Source organism: Struthio camelus, chromosome 3 (genome assembly GCF_040807025.1).
Source record: "Struthio camelus isolate bStrCam1 chromosome 3, bStrCam1.hap1, whole genome shotgun sequence".
In the NCBI taxonomy this organism is placed as follows: domain Eukaryota; kingdom Metazoa; phylum Chordata; class Aves; order Struthioniformes; family Struthionidae; genus Struthio; species Struthio camelus.
This window is the reverse complement of record NC_090944.1, coordinates 4,714,419-4,734,016: the sequence shown is the minus strand read 5'-3', so window position 1 is coordinate 4,734,016 and position 19,598 is coordinate 4,714,419. Positions and strand designations below refer to the sequence as shown.

General features: G+C 58.5%; 1 protein-coding gene across 1 annotated transcript in view; it reads right to left on the bottom strand.

Moving 5' to 3' along the window:
* The window catches only part of LOC138066515 (otoferlin-like), a 150,785-nt gene extending 138,326 nt beyond the window's left edge, over positions 1-12,459 (bottom strand). Inside the window, 1 exon segment of the mRNA XM_068936382.1 lies at positions 12,426-12,459. Within this exon segment, the coding sequence (XP_068792483.1) occupies positions 12,426-12,459 (34 nt within the window).
* Positions 12,460-19,598: the final 7,139 nt, after the last annotated feature.

Genomic DNA, 19,598 nt, shown 5'->3' with positions numbered 1-19,598 from the left:
GATCTGGGCGTTGTGTTGGGGGTGCTGGGCTTGTGGTGGGGGTGCTGAGGAGAGCTAGGTCTTGCACTGGGGGTGCTGGGCTTGTTGTGGGAGTGCTGGGCCTTGTTTTGGGAGTGCAGATGGGATCAGGGCCTTGTTTTGGGGGTGCAGAGGGGATCTGGGCCGTGTGTTTGTTGTGTGGGGCGTGTGGGACTGCTAAGGGGATCTGGGCTTGTCATGGGGTGCTGAGGGGATCTGGACCTTCTTGTGGGGGTGCTGAGGGAATATGGGGCTTGTTTTCGAGGTGCTGGGCTTGTCATGCAGGCTGCTGGGCTTTTTGTGGAAGTGCAGAGGGGAGCTGGGCATTGTGTTGGAGTTGCTGGGCCTTGTTTTGGGGGTGCTGAGGGGATGTGGGCCTTGTGTTGTGGCTGCTGGACTTGTCATAGTAGTGCTGAGGGGATCTGGTCCTTGTGTTGGGGGTGCTGGGCGTGTTGTGCGAGTGCGGACGGGATCTGGGGCTTGTGTTGGGTGCGCTGGGCTTGTCGTGCAGGTGCTGACGGGATCTGGGCATTGTTGTGGAGGTGCTGGGCTTCTCGTAGGGGTACTGAGGGGTCTGGGCCTTGTCTTGGGAGTGCTGGGCCTTGTGTTGGGGGTGCTGAGGGGATGTGGGCCTTGTGTCGGGGGAGCTGGTCTTGTAAGGGGTTTGCTGAGGGGATATCGGCCCTGTTTTGGGGTTGGGTTGCTGAGGGTATTGGGGCATTGTGGTGGGTTTGCTGAGGGGATCGGGGCGTTGTGTTGGGGGTGCTGGGCGTTGTTTTTGGAGTGCTGGGCTTGTGGTGGGGATGCTGAGGTGATTCAGGCCTTGTTTTTGTTGTGTTGGGCGTGTGGGAGTGCCTAGGGGATCTGGGCTGTGTGTCGGGGGTGCTGAGGGGATCTGGGGATTGTTTTCGAGGTGCTGGGCTTGTGTTGCGGGTGCTGGCCTTGTTTTGGGGGTGCTGAGGGGATCTGGGGCTTGTTTTCGAGGTGCTGGACTTGTGTTGCGCGTGCTGGCCTTGTTTTGGGGGTGCTGAGGGGATCTGGGGCTTGTTTTCGAGGTGCTGTGCTTGTGTTGCGCGTGCTGGCCTTGTTTTGGGGGTGCTGAGGGGATCTGGGCTTGTTGTGGGGGTCCTGAGGGGATCTGGGGCTTGTTTTCGAGGTGCTGGGCTTGTCATGCAGGCTGCTGGGTTTTTTTGGAAGTGCAGAGGGGAGGTGGGCGTTGTGTTGGAGTTGCTGGGCCTTGTTTTGGGGGTGCTGAGGGGATGTGGGCCTTGTGTCGGGGGAGCTGGTCTTGTAATGGGTTTGCTGAGGGGATCTGGGCCTTGTTTTGGGGTCGCTGAGCAGATCGGGGCATTGTGTTGGGGGTGCTGGGCTTGTGGTCGGAGTGCTGAGGGGATCTGGGCGTTGTGGTGGGGGTGCTGAGGGGAGCTAGGTCTTGCACTGGGGGTGCTGGGCTTGTTGTGGGCAGTGCTGGGCTAGTGGTGGATGTGCAGAGGGGATCTGGGTCTTGTTGTGGGGGTGTCGGGCTTCTCATAGGGGTACTGAGGGGTCTGGGCCCTGTCTTGGGAGTGCTGGGCCTTGTGTTGGGGGTGCTGAGGAGATCTGGGCCGTGTGTTTGTTGTGTTGGGCTTGTGGGAGTGCTGAGGGGATCATAGGCTTGTTTTGGGGGTGCTGGGCTTGTCATGCAGGGTGCTAGCCTTGTTTTGGGGGTGCAGAGGGGAGCTGGGCATTGTGTTGGAGATGCTAGGCCTAGTTTTGGGGGATCTGGGTGTTGTGTTGGGGGTGCTAGGCTTGTGGTGGGGGTGCTGAGGGGATCTGGGCGTTGTGTTTGGGGTGCTGGGCTTTGTTGTGGGGGTGCTTAGGGGATCTGGGCATTGTTTTTGAAGTGCTGGGCTTTGTTGTGGGGGTGCCGAGGGGATCTGGGCATTGTGTTGGGGGTGCTGGACTTGTCATAGTGGTGCTGAGGGGATCTGGGCTTGTGTTAGGGGTGCTGGGTGTGTTGTGCGAGTGCGGAGGGGATCTGGGGCTTGTATTGGAGGTGTTGGGCCTGTTATGGGTGTGCAGAGGGGATCTGGGCTGTGTGTTTGTTGTGTTGAGCTTGTGGGAGTGTTGAGGGGATCTGGGCTTGTTTTTGAGGTGATGGGCTTGTGTTGCGGGGGCTGGGCTTTTTTTGGGGGTGCAGAGGGGAGCTGGGCATTGTGTTGGAGGTGCTGGGCCTTGTATTGGGGGGATCTGGGTGTTGTGTTGGGGGTGCTAGGCTTGTTTTCGGGCTGCTCAGTGGAGCTGACTGTTGTGTTGGGGGTGCTGGTCTTGTCATGAGGGTACTGAACGGGATCGGGGCGTTGTGTTGGGGGTGCTGGGCTTGTTGTGGGGGTGCTGAGGGGATCTGGGCATTGTTTTTGAAGTGCTGGGCTTTGTTGTGGGGGTGCAGAGGGGATCTGGGCCTTGTTTTGGGGTTGCTGAGGGGATCGGGGCATTGTGTTGGGGGTGCTTGGCTTGTGGTAGGGGTGCTGAGGGGATCGGGGCATTGCGTTGGGGGTGCTGGGCTTGTGGTGGGGGTGCAGAGGGGATCTGGGCATTGTTTTTGAGGTGCTGGACTTGTCATAGTGGTGCTGAGGGGATCTGGGCTTGTGTTAGGGGTGTGGGGCGTGTTGTGCGAGTGCGGAGGGGATCTGGGACTTGTATTGGAGGTGTTGGGCCTGTTATGGGGGTGCAGAGGGGATCTGGGCTGTGTGTTTGTTGTGTTGAGCTTGTGGGAGTGTTGAGGGGATCTGGGCTTGTTTTTGAGGTGATGGGCTTGTGTTGCGGGGGCTGGGCTTTTTTTGGGGGTGCAGAGGGGAGCTGGGCATTGTGTTGGAGGTGCTGGGCCTTGTGTCGGGGGATCTGGGTGTTGTGTTGGGGGTGCTAGGCTTGTTTTCGGGCTGCTCAGTGGAGCTGACTGTTGTGTTGGGGGTGCTGGTCTTGTCATGAGGGTACTGAACGGGATCGGGGCGTTGTGTTGGGGGTGCTGGGCTTGTTGTGGGGGTGCTGAGGGTATGTGGGCATTGTTTTGGAGGTGCTGGCCTTGTGGTGGGAGTGCCTAGGGGATCTGGGCTGTGTGTTGGGGGTTGCTCATGGGATCTGGGCGTTGTGGTGGGGCTGCTGAGGGGATCTGGGCCTTGTTTTCGAGGTGCTGGGCTTGTCATGCAGGCTGCTGGGCTTTTTGTAGAAGTGCACAGGGGAGCTGGGCGTTGTGTTGGAGCTGCTGGGCCTTGTTTTGGGGGTGCTGAGGGGATCTGGGCCTTGTTTTGGGGTTGCTGAGGGGATTGGGGCATTGTGTTGGGGGTGCTGGGCTTGGGGTCGGGGTGCTGAGGGGATCTGGGGCTTGTGTTGGGGGTGCTCAGGAGATCGGGGCCTTGTACTGGGGGTACTGAGGGGATCAGGGGCTTGTTTTCGAGGTGCTGGATGTATTTTTGGAGTGCAGAGGGGATCAGGGCCTTGTGGTGGGGGTGCTGAGGGGATCTGGGCGTTGTGTTGGGGGTGCTGGGCTTGTGGTGGGGGTGCTGAGGAGAGCTAGGTCTTGCACTGGGGGTGCTGGGCTTGTTGTGGGAGTGCTGAGGAGAGCTAGGTCTTGCACTGGGGGTGCTGGGCTTGTTGTGGGAGTGCTGGGCCTTGTTTTGGGAGTGCAGATGAGATCAGGGCCTTGTTTTGGGGGTGCAGCAGGGATCAGGGCTGTGTGTTTGTTGTGTGGGGCGTGTGGGAGTGCTGAGGGGAACTGGGGCTTGTTTTTGGGGTGCTGGGCTTGTGATGCAGGGTGCTGAGGGGATCTGGGCCTTGTGTTGGGGGTGCTGGGCGTGTTGTGCGAATGCGGACGGGATCTGGGGCTTGTGTTGGGTGCCCTGGGCTTGTCGTGGACGTGCTGACGGGATCTGGGCATTGTGGTGGAGGTGCTGAGCTTGTCGTAGAGGTACTGAGGGGTCTGGGCCTTCTCTGCTGGGCCTTGTTTTGGGGTTGCTGAGGGGATCGGGGCATTGTGTTGGGGGTGCTGGGCTTGGGGTCGGGGTTCTGAGGGGATCTGGGGCTTGTGTTGGGGGTGCTGAGGAGATCGGGGCCTTGTATTGGGGGTAGTGAGGGGATCAGGGGCTTGTTTTCGAGGTGCTGGATGTGTTTTGGGAGTGCAGAGGGGATCAGGGCCTTGTGGTGGGGGTGCTGAGGGGATCTGGGCGTTGTGTTGGGGGTGCTGGGCTTGTGGTGGGGGTGCTGAGGAGAGCTAGGTCTTGCACTGGGGGTGCTGGGCTTGTTGTGGGAGTGCTGGGCTAGTGGTGGGTGTGCAGAGGGGATCTGGGTCTTGTTGTGGGGGTGTCGGGCTTGTCATGGGGGTACTGAGGGGTCTGAGCCTTGTCTTGGGAGTGCTGGGCCTTGTGTTGGGGCTGCTGAGGGGATCTGGGCCGTGTGTTTGTTGCTTTGGGCGTGTGGGAGTGCTGAGGGGATCTGGGGCTTGTTTTGGAGGTGTCGGGCTTGTCATGGGAGTACTGAGGGGTCTGGGCCTTGTCTTGGGAGGGCTGGGCCTTGTGTTGGGGGTGCAGAGGAGATCTGGGCCGTGTGTTTGTTGTGTTTGGCTTGGGGGAGTGCTGAGGGGGTCTGGGGCTTGTGTTGGGAGTGCGGGGCTTGTGGTGGGGGTGCTGAGGGGATCTGTGCTTGTTTTCGAGGTGCTGGGCTTGTCATGCAGGCTGCTGGGCTTTTTGTGGAAGTGCAGAGGGGAGCTGGGCGTTGTGTTGGAGTTGCTGGGCCTTGTTTTGGGGGTGCTGACGGGATGTGGGCCTTGTGTCAGGGGAGCTGGTCTTGTAATGGGTTTGCTGAGGGGATCTGGGCCCTGTTTTGGGGTTGCTGAGGGGATCTGGGACATTGTGTTGGGGGTGCTGGGCTTGTGGTAGGGGTGCTGAGGGGATCTGTACTTTGTTTTCGAGGTGCTGGGCCTTTTTTCCGTGGTGCAGAGGAAATCTGGGCATTGTGTTGGGGGTGCTGGGCTTGTGGTGGGGGTGCAGAGGGGATCTGGGCTTGTGGTGGGGGTGCTGAGGAGAGCTAGGTCTTGCACTGGGGGTGCTGGGCTTGTTGTGGGCAGTGCTGGGCTAGTGGTGGGTGTGCAGAGGGGATCTGGGTCTTGTTGTGGGGGTGTCAGGCTTGTCATGGGGTTACTGAGGGGTCTGGGCCTTGTCTTGGGAGGGCTGGGCCTTGTGTTGGGGGTGCAGAGGAGATCTGGGCCGTGTGTTTGTTGTGTTGGGCTTGTGGGAGTGCTGAGGGGATGATGGGCTTGTTTTGGGGGTGCTGGGCTTGTGGTGGGGGTGCTGAGGGGATCTGGGCTTGTTTTCGAGGTGCTGGGCTTGTCATGCAGGGTGCTAGCCTTGTTTTGGGGGTGCAGAGGGGAGCTGGGCATTGTGTTGGAGGTGCTGGGCCTTGTGTCAGGGGGATCTGGGTGTTGTGTTGGGGGTGCTAGGCTTGTTTTCGGGCTGCTCAGTGGAGCTGGGTGTTGTGTTGGGGGTGCTAGTCTTGTCATGAGGGTACTGAAGGGGATCTGGGCGTTGTGTTGGGGGTGCTGGGCTTGTGGTGGGGGTGCTGAGGGGATCTGGGAGTTGTGTTGGGGGTGCTGGGCTTTGTTGTGGGGGTGCTTAGAGGATCTGGGCATTGTTTTTGAAGTGCTGGGCTTTGTTGTGGGGGTGCCGAGGGGATCTGGGCATTGTGTTGGGGGTGCTGGACTTGTCATAGTGGTGCTGAGGGGATCTGGGCTTGTGTTAGGGGTGCTGGGCGTGTTGTGCGAGTGCGGAGGGGATCTGGGGCTTGTATTGGAGGTGTTGGGCCTGTTATGGGGGTGCAGAGGGGATCTGGGCTGTGTGTTTGTTGTGTTGGGCTTGTGGGAGTGCAGAGGGGATCTGGGCTTGTCATGGGGGTGCTGAGGGGATCTGGACCTTCTTGTGGGGGTGCTGAGGGAATATGGGGCTTGTTTTGAGGTGCTGGGCTTGTCATGCAGGCTGCTGGGCTTTTTGTGGAAGTGCAGAGGGGAGCTGGGCGTTGTGTTGGAGTTGCTGGGCTTTGTTTTAGGGGTGCTGAGGGGATGTGGGCCTTGTGTTGTGGGGGCTGGGCGTGTTGTGCGAGTGCAGAAGGGATCTGGTCCTTGTGTTGGGTGCGCTGGGCTTGTCGTGCAGGTGCTGACGGGATCTGGGCATTGTGGTGGAGGGGCTGGGCTTGTCGTAGGGGTACTGAGGGGTCTGGGCCTTGTCTGGGGAGTGCTGGGCCTTGTTTTGAGGGTGCTGAGGGGATGTGGGCCGTGTGTCGGGGGAGCTGTTCTTGTAAGGGTTTTGCTGACGGGATGTCGGCCCTGTTTTGGGGTTGCTGAGGGGGTCTGGGCATTGCATTGGGGGTGCTGGGCTTGTGGTGGGGATGCTGATGTGATTCAGGCCGTGTTTTTGTTGTGTTGGGCGTGTGGGAGTGCCTAGGGGATCTGGGCTGTGTGTCGGGGGTGCTTAGGGGATCTGGGCATTGTTTTTGAGGTGCTGGACTTGTGTTGCGGGTGCTGGCCTTGTTTTGGGGGTGCTGAGGGGATCTGGGCCTTCTTGTGGGGGTGCTGAGGGAATATGGGGCTTGTTTTGAGGTGCTGGGCTTGTCATGCAGGCTGCTGGGCTTTTTGTGGAAGTGCAGAGGGGAGCTGGGCGTTGTGTTGGAGTTGCTGGGCCTTGTTTTGCGGGTGCTGAGGGGATGTGGGCCTTGTGTCGGGGGAGCTGGTCTTGTAATGGGTTTGCTGAGGGGATGTGGGCCTTGTTTTGGGGTTCTGAGGGGATCTGGGCATTGTGTTGGGGGTGCAGGGCTTGTGGTGCGGCTGCTGAGGTGATCGGGGCATTGTTTTGGAGGTGCGGGGCTTGTAGTGGCGGTGCTGAGGGGATCTGGCCATGTTTTTGAGGTGCTGGGCCTTTTTTTCCGAGGTGCAGAGGAAATCTGGGCAATGTGTTGGGGGTGCTGGGCTTCTGGTGGGGGTGCTGAGGGGATCTGGGCATTGTTTTTGAAGTGCTGGGCTTTGTTGTGGGGGTGCAGAGGGGATCTGGGCCTTGTTTTGGGGTTGCTGAGGGGATCGGGGCATTGTGTTGGGGGTGCTTGGCTTGTGGTAGGGGTGCTGAGGGGATCGGGGCATTGCGTTGGGGGTGCTGGGCTTGTGGTGGGGGTGCAGAGGGGATCTGGGCATTGTTTTTGAGGTGCTGGACTTGTCATAGTGGTGCTGAGGGGATCTGGGCTTGTGTTAGGGGTGCGGGGCGTGTTGTGCGAGTGCGGAGGGGATCTGGGACTTGTATTGGAGGTGTTGGGCCTGTTATGGGTGTGCAGAGGGGATCTGGGCTGTGTGTTTGTTGTGTTGAGCTTGTGGGAGTGTTGAGGGGATCTGGGCTTGTTTTTGAGGTGATGGGCTTGTGTTGCGGGGGCTGGGCTTTTTTTGGGGGTGCAGAGGGGAGCTGGGCATTGTGTTGGAGGTGCTGGGCCTTGTGTCGGGGGATCTGGGTGTTGTGTTGGGGGTGCTAGGCTTGTTTTCGGGCTGCTCAGTGGAGCTGACTGTTGTGTTGGGGGTGCTGGTCTTGTCATGAGGGTACTGAACGGGATCGGGGCGTTGTGTTGGGGGTGCTGGGCTTGTTGTAGGGGTGCTGAGGGTATGTGGGCATTGTTTTGGAGGTGCTGGCCTTGTGGTGGGAGTGCCTAGGGGATCTGGGCTGTGTGTTGGGGGTTGCTCATGGGATCTGGGCGTTGTGGTGGGGCTGCTGAGGGGATCTGGGCCTTGTTTTCGAGGTGCTGGGCTTGTCATGCAGGCTGCTGGGCTTTTTGTAGAAGTGCACAGGGGAGCTGGGCGTTGTGTTGGAGCTGCTGGGCCTTGTTTTGGGGGTGCTGAGGGGATCTGGGCCTTGTTTTGGGGTTGCTGAGGGGATCGGGGCATTGTGTTGGGGGTGCTGGGCTTGGGGTCGGGGTGCTGAGGGGATCTGGGGCTTGTGTTGGGGGTGCTCAGGAGATCGGGGCCTTGTACTGGGGGTACTGAGGGGATCAGGGGCTTGTTTTCGAGGTGCTGGATGTATTTTTGGAGTGCAGAGGGGATCAGGGCCTTCTGGTGGGGGTGCTGAGGGGATCTGGGCGTTGTGTTGGGGGTGCTGGGCTTGTGGTGGGGGTGCTGAGGAGAGCTAGGTCTTGCACTGGGGGTGCTGGGCTTGTTGTGGGAGTGCTGAGGAGAGCTAGGTCTTGCACTGGGGGTGCTGGGCTTGTTGTGGGAGTGCTGGGCCTTGTTTTGGGAGTGCAGATGAGATCAGGGCCTTGTTTTGGGGGTGCAGCAGGGATCAGGGCTGTGTGTTTGTTGTGTGGGGCGTGTGGGAGTGCTGAGGGGAACTGGGGCTTGTTTTTGGGGTGCTGGGCTTGTGATGCAGGGTGCTGAGGGGATCTGGGCCTTGTGTTGGGGGTGCTGGGCGTGTTGTGCGAATGCGGACGGGATCTGGGGCTTGTGTTGGGTGCCCTGGGCTTGTCGTGGACGTGCTGACGGGATCTGGGCATTGTGGTGGAGGTGCTGAGCTTGTCGTAGAGGTACTGAGGGGTCTGGGCCTTCTCTGCTGGGCCTTGTTTTGGGGTTGCTGAGGGGATCGGGGCATTGTGTTGGGGGTGCTGGGCTTGGGGTCGGGGTTCTGAGGGGATCTGGGGCTTGTGTTGGGGGTGCTGAGGAGATCGGGGCCTTGTATTGGGGGTAGTGAGGGGATCAGGGGCTTGTTTTCGAGGTGCTGGATGTGTTTTGGGAGTGCAGAGGGGATCAGGGCCTTGTGGTGGGGGTGCTGAGGGGATCTGGGCGTTGTGTTGGGGGTGCTGGGCTTGTGGTGGGGGTGCTGAGGAGAGCTAGGTCTTGCACTGGGGGTGCTGGGCTTGTTGTGGGAGTGCTGGGCTAGTGGTGGGTGTGCAGAGGGGATCTGGGTCTTGTTGTGGGGGTGTCGGGCTTGTCATGGGGGTACTGAGGGGTCTGAGCCTTGTCTTGGGAGTGCTGGGCCTTGTGTTGGGGCTGCTGAGGGGATCTGGGCCGTGTGTTTGTTGCTTTGGGCGTGTGGGAGTGCTGAGGGGATCTGGGGCTTGTTTTGGAGGTGTCGGGCTTGTCATGGGAGTACTGAGGGGTCTGGGCCTTGTCTTGGGAGGGCTGGGCCTTGTGTTGGGGGTGCAGAGGAGATCTGGGCCGTGTGTTTGTTGTGTTTGGCTTGGGGGAGTGCTGAGGGGGTCTGGGGCTTGTGTTGGGAGTGCGGGGCTTGTGGTGGGGGTCTGAGGGGATCTGTGCTTGTTTTCGAGGTGCTGGGCTTGTCATGCAGGCTGCTGGGCTTTTTGTGGAAGTGCAGAGGGGAGCTGGGCGTTGTGTTGGAGTTGCTGGGCCTTGTTTTGGGGGTGCTGACGGGATGTGGGCCTTGTGTCAGGGGAGCTGGTCTTGTAATGGGTTTGCTGAGGGGATCTGGGCCCTGTTTTGGGGTTGCTGAGGGGATCTGGGACATTGTGTTGGGGGTGCTGGGCTTGTGGTAGGGGTGCTGAGGGGATCTGTACTTTGTTTTCGAGGTGCTGGGCCTTTTTTCCGTGGTGCAGAGGAAATCTGGGCATTGTGGTGGGGGTGCTGGCCTTGTGGTGGGGGTGCAGAGGGGATCTGGGCTTTGTGTTGGGGGTGCTGAGGAGATCGGGGCCTTGTATTGCGGGTACTGAGGGGATCAGGGGCTTGTTTTTGAGGTGCTGGATGTGTTTTGGGAGTGCAGAAGGGATCAGGGCCTTGTGGTGGGGGTGCTGAGGGGATCTGGGCGTTGTGTTGGGGGTGCTGGGCTTGTGGTGGGGGTGCTGAGGAGAGCTAGGTCTTGCACTGGGGGTGCTGGGCTTGTTGTGGGAGTGCTGGGCCTTGTTTTGGGAGTGCAGATGGGATCAGGGCCTTGTTTTGGGGGTGCGGAGGGGATCTGGGCCGTGTGCTTGTTGTGTGGGGCGTGTGGGAGTGCTGAGGGGAATTGGGGCTTGTCGTGGGGGTGCTGAGGGGATCAGGGCATGGTGTCAGAGGTGCTGGGCTTGTCGTAGGGGTACTGAGGGGTCTGGGCCTTGTCTTGGGAGTGCTGGGCCTTGTGTTGGGGGTGCTGAGGGGATGTGAGCCTTGTGTCGGGGGAGCTGGTCTTGTAATGGGTTTGCTGAGGGGATCTGGGCCTTGTTTTGGGGTTGCTGAGGGGATCTGGGCCTTGTTTTGGGGTTGCTGAGGGGATCTGGGGCTTGTTTTCGAGGTGCTGGGCTTGTCATGCAGGCTGCTGGGCTTTTTGTGGAAGTGCAGAGGGGAGCTGGGCGTTGTGTTGGAGCTGCTAGGCCTTGTTTTTGGGGTGCTGAGGGGATCTGGTCCTTGTTTTGAGGTTGCTGATGGGATCGGGGCATTTTGTTGGGGGTGCTGGGCTTGTGGTAGGGGTGCTGAGGGGATCTGGGCATTGCGTTGGGGGTGCAGGGCTTGTGGTGGGGTTGCTGAGGGGATCGGGACGTTGTTTTCGAGGTGCTGGGCTTGTAGTGGGGGTGCTGAGGGGATCTGGCCTTGTTTTCGACGTGCTGGGCCTTTTTTCCGTGGCGCAGAGGAGATCTGGGCATTGTGTTGGGGGTGGTGGGCCTTGTGTTCGGCTTGCAGCAGCGATCTGGAGCTGTCATGGGGGTGCAGAGGGGATCTGGGCTTGTATTTCGGGTGCTGGGTCTTTTTTTAGTGGGGATGCTGATGGGATCTGGGCATTGTTTTGGAGGTCTTGGGCTTGTCCTGGGTGTACTGAGTGGTCAGGGCCTTGTATTGCGGGTGCTGGGCTTGTTGTGTGGATGTGTTGTGTGCTGGGGTTGCTGTGTGTATCTGGGCTGTGTGCTTGTTGTGTTGGGCTTTTGGGAGTACTGAGGGCATCTGGGGCATGTATTGGAGATGCTGGGCTTGACCTGGGGGTTGTAGAGGGGATCTGGGCCTTGTCTTGGAAAATCTGGGCGTTGTGTTGGGGGTGCTGGGCTTACTGGGGTGCTGAGGGGATCTGGGCATTGTTGTGGGGGTGTTGGGCTTTGTTTTGGGGTTTCCGAGCGGATCTGTGCGTTGTGTTGGGGGTGCTGGGCTTGTCGTGGGGGTGCTGGGGGGATCTGGGCCTTGTATTTGGGGTGCTGGGTATGACCTGGGGTTTGTAGAGGGGATCTGGGCCTTGTTCCGGGGAGATCTGGGCGGTGTGTTGGGGGTGCTGAGGGGTTCTGGGCGTTGTGTTCGGGGTGCTGGGCTTATTGGCGTCCTGAGGGGATCTGGGCGTTGTGTTGGGAGTGCAGAGACTGTGTCGCTGGCTCCTTGAAAGCCTCAACTGCAGCCTCTTGAATGGGGCTACTCACCCCCCGGCAGGCAGCCCGCACGCCCTCCACCACTGCGCATGCCACGGCTCATGCAGCTTCCTGATTGTTCCTGTCTCCACGTCTGGAGGCCTCCGCAGATGCTTGGAGCTGCAGCTCACCTGGGTCACAACAAGGCACGAGGCATGTGGCCGCTCCTCTTGCCCACAGCCCCTTGGCAGCACACGCAGCGACACAGTCACAGCTCTGCCTTCCCCTCTGAGTGGCATGCCACCACACCTCTGCCTCAGCACTCCTGCCTAGCTGAGAGCCACCAGAGCCACTGCCAGGGGCTGCTGTTGGCCAGGCAAGAGCCAGCACTACCCGGGCATCTTCCATAGGCAGCATGGGGGCACTCGCATGCTGCCCAATGTTTCTTTGCTCCACCTGGGAGGCAGAAAGCAGGTGACAACCCTCCCTCAGGGCTCCCTTTTGCCCCTGAGCAGGCACCCCTGCGCCAGGCAGGCCCCAAAGGCACCCAGCCTTGCCGCACAGAGGGGCCCTGCAGACACACCTGCACTGGGCGCCTGGGCTGTGTCTCAGCACCAGGCAGCCTTTTGGGCAGCTCTGCAGCAGCCTTTCCATTTACCCTGGCCCTCCCTAAGCCTCCCTATTGCCTGCTCTTCAGCACTCCCAACACCCATCCCCTCCTTGGCCTCTGCACCTCAGCCACACCATGAGCACCTCTCTGCCTCTGGGCTCCATCCTGCCCTCAGTCTCCCCAGGGCCACGCCGCAGCTGCAAGGCCCGCAGGCACACATTCAGGGAGCCCCCCGCATCACGGTCTCTCGCACAGCCTGATGCCCTGCAGCCAAGGCCTCTGCCTACCCTGCCTCCTGCCTTGCTCCACACTCCTCCTCCGCTTCCTTGTGCGCCACAGAGGCTGCTGCAAGAAGAGGCACACACAGAGTGAGCGAGGGCAGCTCCTCTGCCAAGCCTTGCCTGCGCCAGAGGCACGTGGGTGCCGGCAGCGGCGGCGATTTCTTGCTGCGACCAGCTGCACAGTGCCGCACTCACTCTTGCATGCGGTTGCTCACCTCCAGCCTCCTCCTTCCTCTCTCTCTGCCTCATTATCCTCGGCAAAGCTCTCGCACTAGTGCAGCATGAGTGTGCTGCTGGCTCTTTTGCATGAGCAGCAGCCCCTTGCTTCTTCTCAGGCCAGCCCTTGCTCTCCACCTCTTGCCGCCTCTGCGTCTGCTCCGTCCCCCACTTGCCTCTCACCTGCCCTTCTGCAGCAGCCCAAGATGATGCCTTCGAGCCTCCGATGCGCCAGCAGCGCCCCACCAGCAATCTCGCAGGCCCTGTCCCGTTGGGCATCTGAGGGCCGAGGCAGCTTGCACCTTATGCCCAGTTTGCCCTCTGGGGCTCTGGAGGCTTCTGCACGATGCGCTGGCGATGTCTCACGTGCGCCGGCCACTCTTTGTGTGCAACTTTTGGGAGGCAGTCCAGCAGCTCATGGCCTTCATCGCTCACCAACACCGCCTGGTTGTCAGCACAACGGAGCCGGCTCTGCCTGTGCAGTGCACATATTGCTGTTGCCCTCTTCTCAGCACCCCCCCACCACAATCCTCTCTTGGCCTCGGCAGCTCAGCACGGCCATGCCCACCTCTCTGCCTCTGGGCTGCATCCTGCTCTGCCCCGGCCTGCGCCTCCCCCCGCTCCTGCGGCACCTGCCCAGGCCACAGGCACACACTAGTGCCCTCCCCATTCCAGCACCTGCCGCAGGGGCAGACCTCTGCAGCCAAGGCCTCCCCTTGCCCTGCCTCCCGCCTCTCTGCCCCCAAAACACCCCCAGCGCCCCCAACCCCCAGATCCCCCCCGCACCCCCCACAACCCCCAGATCCCCTCAGCAGGGACAGACAAGGCTTCACTCCCCGCCCCACGCTGCCATCCACAACCCGCCAATCAGGACACAGCTAACACTCCCACACCCACCAATCAGGAGGCTCCTACCGCAGCTGTTGCTCCGGCACCTTCTAGAAGCTTCCCCGGGCCAGCAGGGAGTGAGGAAATGCCCAGAGAAAACGGGCTCCGGAGAAAAGGAGTAATGGAGCCACAACCAGCTGCTCGGGGGGAGAGGGCATCCCACCCCCTGCCCCTGCGCCTGACTCCGTAACCCCCGAGTGAAAATTAATCAGGAACGCCCCAAGGAAATGCCGGGGGGGGGGTGGTGAGGGGAAAGGGGGAGCTGCTGAAAAACAAAGAACAGCCAAACCCCAACCCAGCCTCCTTCCCATGGGTAAATAAATAAAACCCACAGTGTGTAAGTAAATAAATGACCCCTATGGGTGATTGCTTGTGGGGGAGGAAGAAGAAAAAGACAAAAAAAAAACCTGCTGGAAAAAAACCTGGAGAGTTTCAAGGCTGTAAAAAACTTCCTCAGGAAATACATTTTAAAAACCTGCACACAAGCTGCTCAAATATGGGCAACCACCACCCTCCATCTGCCAAAAGACAGGGAGAAAAAAAAAAAAAAAGAAAGTGTTGCAAATCAGAAAGGAAATGTGCCACCCTCCCCCCCCAAAAGGTGAAAATGTGGGGAATCCTTTCCCCCTTGCCCCTCCAAGAGCCGCTCCAATAACAAATGGCGATGGAGAAGGCTGCGGTGGAGGCTGCTGCGTTTCTGGCTGGCGTGGCGAGAGCTGTCTGTGGCAGGAAATCCAGCCGGACCGCCCCGGTACGGCCTCCTGGGCGCTGCTTGCCAGATGGCTTCTCCCCTTGGTGCCACGACGAGTGCCCACGTCTTGGGCAGCTCCTGGGACGAGGACGTGCCGCTTGTCCCCCCACCCCACTGTCTCCAGCACCAGGAGAGAGCCTGACTAGCGTTGCAGCCGCTCTGCTGCTTTTCACACCTTGTATGCGCCCTGACCCCCAATACAACGCCCAGATCCCCTCAGGAACGCCCAACACAAGGCCCAGATCCCCTCAGCACCCCCACAACAAAGCCCAGAACTCCAAAAACAAGGCCCAGCACCCCAAAACAAGGCCCAGCACTCCCAAACATAAGGCCCAGATCCCGTTCAGCACCCCCATGACAAGCCCCGCACCCCCAATACAAGGCCCAGATCCCCTCAGGACTCCCAAAACAAGGCCCAGCACCCGTAAAACAACACCTAGCTCTCCTCAGCACACCCACGACAAGCCCAGCTCTCCCCAATACAAGGCCCAGATCCCCTCAGGACTCCCAAAACAAGCCCCAGCACCCCTAAAACAACACCTAGCTCTCCTCAGCACACCCACGACAAGCCCAGCTCTCCCCAATACAAGGCCCAGATCCCCTCAGCACTCGTACAACAAGCCCAGCACCCCCAACACAAGGCCCAGATCCCCTCAGCACCACCATAAGCCCAGCCCCCCTACAAAATGCCCAGATCTCCTCAGCACCCACAACACAAGCCCCGCACCCCCAACATATCCCCTCAGCACCCCCACAGCAAGGCCCAGCACCCCCAAAACAATGCCCAGATCGCCTCAGCACGTGCAAAACAAGACCCACCACTCACAAAACAAGGCCAAGATCCCCTCAGCTCTACTAACACAAGGCCCAGATCCCCTCACCACCCCCAAAAAAAGACACAGATCCCATCAGAACCCCCAACACAAAGCCCAGCACTCCCAATACAAGGCCCAAATCCCCTCAACGTCCCCATGACAAGACCAGCATTTCCAATAAAAGCCCCAGATACCCTCAGCGCTCCTAAAACCAGGCCCAGATCCCCTCCGCACCCCCCAAAAAAGCCCCGCACCTCCAACACAATGCCCAGCACCCCCAAAAGCAATGCCCAGCACCCCAAAACCACAGCCCAGATCCCCTCAGCACCCCAACGACAAGACCAGCACCCCTAAAACAAGACCCAGCACCCCCAGAAAAAGGCCCCGATACTCTCAGGACACCCAACACAAGGCCTAGATCCCCTAAGCACCACGACAAGCCCGGTACCCACAACACAATGCCCAGATCCCCTCAGCACCCTCATGAAAAGTCCAGCACCCCCAATACAAGGCCCAGATATCTCCAGCACTCCCAAAACAATGCCTAGGTCCCCTCAGCACCCCAAAACAAGCCTAGCTCTCCCAAAACAAGTCCCAGCACCCCCAAAACAACGCCCTGACTACTCAGGACCCCCACAACAGGCCCTGCACCCCAAACACAAGGCCCACGTCCCCTCTCCACCCCCACGACAAGCCCAGAACCCCCAACACAACGCCCAGATCCCCTCAGCACCCCCATGACAAGCCCAGCACCAGGAGAGACCCTGACTAGCGTTGCAGCCGCTCTGCTGCTTTTCACACCTTGTATGCACCCTGGCCCTCATCCCACATTGCTTCAATCTCTGCGCGTCTGTGGCAGGAGCCGTGCAAATCTCTATGTGCACCAGCTGAGCCAGGAGGGAGAGGTGGCCCTCTTGGGACAACAGCCTCCAGTCCTGCCCGTGCAGACGAGCGTACTGGACCTGACTTGCCACAGGAGAGTGCGACCAGCTCTTGCCAGGCTCAGCAGGAGACGCCTGCACTCTGCAGCAAGGCTTCGTAAGGGGGCTTCAGGCCTGGCTCCTGCGGAAGACCTTCCCAAAGGCACCTGGCACTTTCTCTCCCCACAACCTCCCCGCCAGCACCCGCACGATGCTTCCCACATACAAGGAGAACGTCAGGAAGCGAGAGCAGGCAACAGGCCCCTTTTACTGCTTGTTGCTGGTACAGAGCTATGAACGTGGGAACATGTGTTACAGACAGAGCAGAGCCACAGGATCAAACACAAGAGAGAGACTTGGTGAAGGGTGACATTCCGTGACGTGTTTGTTCCCGAGGCCATCAGATGAGGGGATCCTATCAGTCCAGTTGGAATTTAAAAGCACAGACTTCAGCAAAGACTCTGCTTCATGGAGTCCAGAAGTTGAACACTCTCCAGAAGTGAACCCACTTATGGAGAGGAGAAGAAAATCACAGATGTGATGTACAGGCCATGGTATTATCTAGGTGTGTATCTTGCTGCTTCTGCTGTTGGCTATTGTTTGGGTTCTTTGCAGAAGGCTAGCCCTTGAGGTGATTGTATACATGTTTGCCAGAGTAAGACTAGCAACTGAAATACAAAGGCATGAAATGAAATGCAGCTTCCAGCAGCAATGATCTCTTGGACTGCTGGCAAGGGATGCCAATACATTCAGGCCATTGCCATTGCAGACCGTTTTGGCGCTGGGAGATGCTATGTGGAGGGGATAGCTGTTCCAGCTCAGAGATCACATCTGTCTTTGGGCACTTTTCCCCTTCTGGAGGGGTTGCTCCTTTGCCTCCAATTTTGCACAGCAATCTTGTTGCAATTGTGAGCGGAAACGGCACACAAGCCATTTGCAGCATGCCTGCGGGGAGCTTTCTGGCGTGAGGCCCCAATTGGCAGAAGCTGCTCCTGCTTCTCTAGACTTTGTATAGGCAGCTTCCTTGTTATCCTCAAGCACAAGGCAACAGTGACTTGCTACAAGACTGGAGCAAAGGGCAGCAAATGCAAATGGCAGGGACGAACTGATTTCTTCTAACCCACTGGGTCCCATTGAGGACTTGAGGGCGATGGAAGTGAACACTGTGGTCCCCATCAGGAGCACGTATTGTGTCTGTGCAAAGAGCGCTGCACAACGGGCATTGCTTCCAGCAGCCGTGCAGCCCTTCAACTCCGATTGTATGAGGTTTCCAGTTCCAAGCTTTCAGATGAGTCATGGAAAATGCCTGTTTCAGGTTTGCTAGCACAGGGGCCAGTGCTTTACTCATTGCCTCCTTCAGGAGCTCTCGCTCCTTTCTTTCTTGATGCTCAGTGCTTTTCAGATGACTTCTGGGAAGTTCAGAATTAGCTCCAAGTCTGCTCCCAAATTCCTCTAGCCACAGGGAGACATTGCCACAGTTCTCTTGGACAACTGGAGTTGTAGGCGCAAAGCTAGCAGCAGCAACAAGAGTCTGGAATGAATTCAGGGAAACATGGAACAAGTTCTTCAGCCTTGAATTGTTCTTGTCTAAGCAATAGTTGTTAACACACTTTTCAACGAAACCTTCTAAAACATGTTGGGGGAAATGAATGTGCTGCCTGAACTTCTCACCATTCTCTTCCTCCGCAAGAGAGAGGAGAATAGCCGTTTCTAGTTGAGATCGATGGCCACTGAAAGCTGGAGAGTTAGAGCTCCTTTCCCAGGCTATATCAAGAGCAGTCTTCACAGACACTGCCTGTCAAAGAGCTCCTGAAAGCTCGTCACATAAAAAAATCAGCAACTGCTGTGATAGAGGGCACTGCTTGGCAGGACATGTGGAAACTTGTGAAGAAGTCTTCTCTCTGGCCCTGCAGGTAGAAAGTGGGGTCGTTTGCTCTTGTGAAAGCCTTCTGCATCTTTGCCAACCTTTCTGCTGCCACTTTGCCTAGAGACACTGCTGAATGTCTTCTGTATCCATGAGTGAAGACATATGTGGAGTTCCTGGCTGCCGAGTCCACCTGTTTTCCTATTTCATGCAGTCTGTCATGAATGCAACTTTGGTTGTCATGCATTGGCTCCTGTTCCTTTGTGTCGATGGGGAGGCTGATGAGCTGTGTGATGCGGTCGTGAAGCTGCTCCGTTCTGGTAATAGCGCAGCTGCGCAAAGGCTTTTTCCTGAAGGGCAGTGCTCCCTTCAGGACCACCTGCTTGGAAATAGCTTCGATTGGGCAGGTCTCTCTCAGGGAGTGGTTCTCTCAGGTCCCGAGTACAATTGTTTGTTGTCCCCACTGTAACGCTGAGCCATCTATTTCGTAGGCCCTACGCACGGTGTCTGGTTCACTCCCCCAGGTGACATGACAGTTTTGATCCCACACTTTCCTCCAGTTCAAGTCTTGTGGAAGATTCTTGCTTGCTAGACATATGATGGAGAGATGGGAGTTCGAGACTTGTATGCCCAGGCCCCAATCATATAGACGCACCGTTGGTATTATTCCCGATACGGTTGATTCTCTCTTTCATATTAACTGGAATGATCCCAAGGGGAATGGGGCTCCCTGTGTGCGTGGGCAGTGGCAACCAAGCTGTAATTTGGGGAGTAGTCACTCAATGTGCAAAACCTTTCCTTAGCTCCAAAACCAGATTGCTAGCTGTACGTTCTAACCATTCCCTCAACTGGTTTAAATCAACTAGGTGAACCAACCCCATGCCAATCCATAGGACCTATAACATTGGAACACTACATGAGCACGTTACAGGCGATTGTGGACGGTGTGTGATGGGCTCGACCATCGACGGGAACCAATTCTGAGAAGAAAGGAAAAGAAAACTTCTGGGATGTGAGTGTTAAAATTTTAGCCTTAACATTTCACAGAATCACAGGCTCAGAGAATGGTGGAGGTTGGAAGGGACCTCCGGAGATCCTGGAGTCCAACGCCCCTGCTCAGCCAGGGTCCTCTGGAGCATATTGCCCAGGATTGGGCCAGGCGGCTTTTGAATATCTCCAGGGAAGGAGACTCCACAACCTCTCAGGGCAACCTGGTCGAGTGCTCCGGAACCCTCTCCGCACCCCCAAAAAAAGGCCTAGATCCCCTCAACACCCCCACGACAAGGCCCAGCACCGCCAAAACAACGCCCAGATCCCCACAGTACCCCGAAAACAAGGCCCAGATCCCCTAAGCACCCCAAAAACAAGCCTAGTTCTCCCAAAACAAGGCCCACCACCCCCAACACAACACCATGACCACTCAGGACCCCCACGACAAGCCCAGCACCCCCAACACAAGGCCCACGTCCTCTAAGCGCCCCCAAAACAAGACCCAGATCCCCTCTGCACCCCCATAACAAGCCCAGCAAACCCTACACAATGCCCAGCACCCCCAACACAATGCCCTGATCCCCTCAGCACCATGACAAGCCCAGCACTCCCAAAACAAGGCCCAGCACCCCAGAAACAAGGCCCTGATCCCCTCTGCACCCCCATGACAAGACCAGCACCCCCAACACAAGGCCCACCTCCTCTAAGCACCCCCACAACAACACCCAGATCCCCTCTGCACCCCCAACACAAGGTCCAGATCCCCTCTGCACCTCAAAACAAAGACCAGCACCCCCAACACAAGGACCAACTCCCCTCTGCACCCCCCACGACAAGACCAGCACCCCCAACACAACGCCCCACTCCCCCCTGCACCCCCGCCACAAGCCCAGCACCACGAGACACCCTGACCAGAAGGCTAGCCCGCGAGTTTATTGTATACA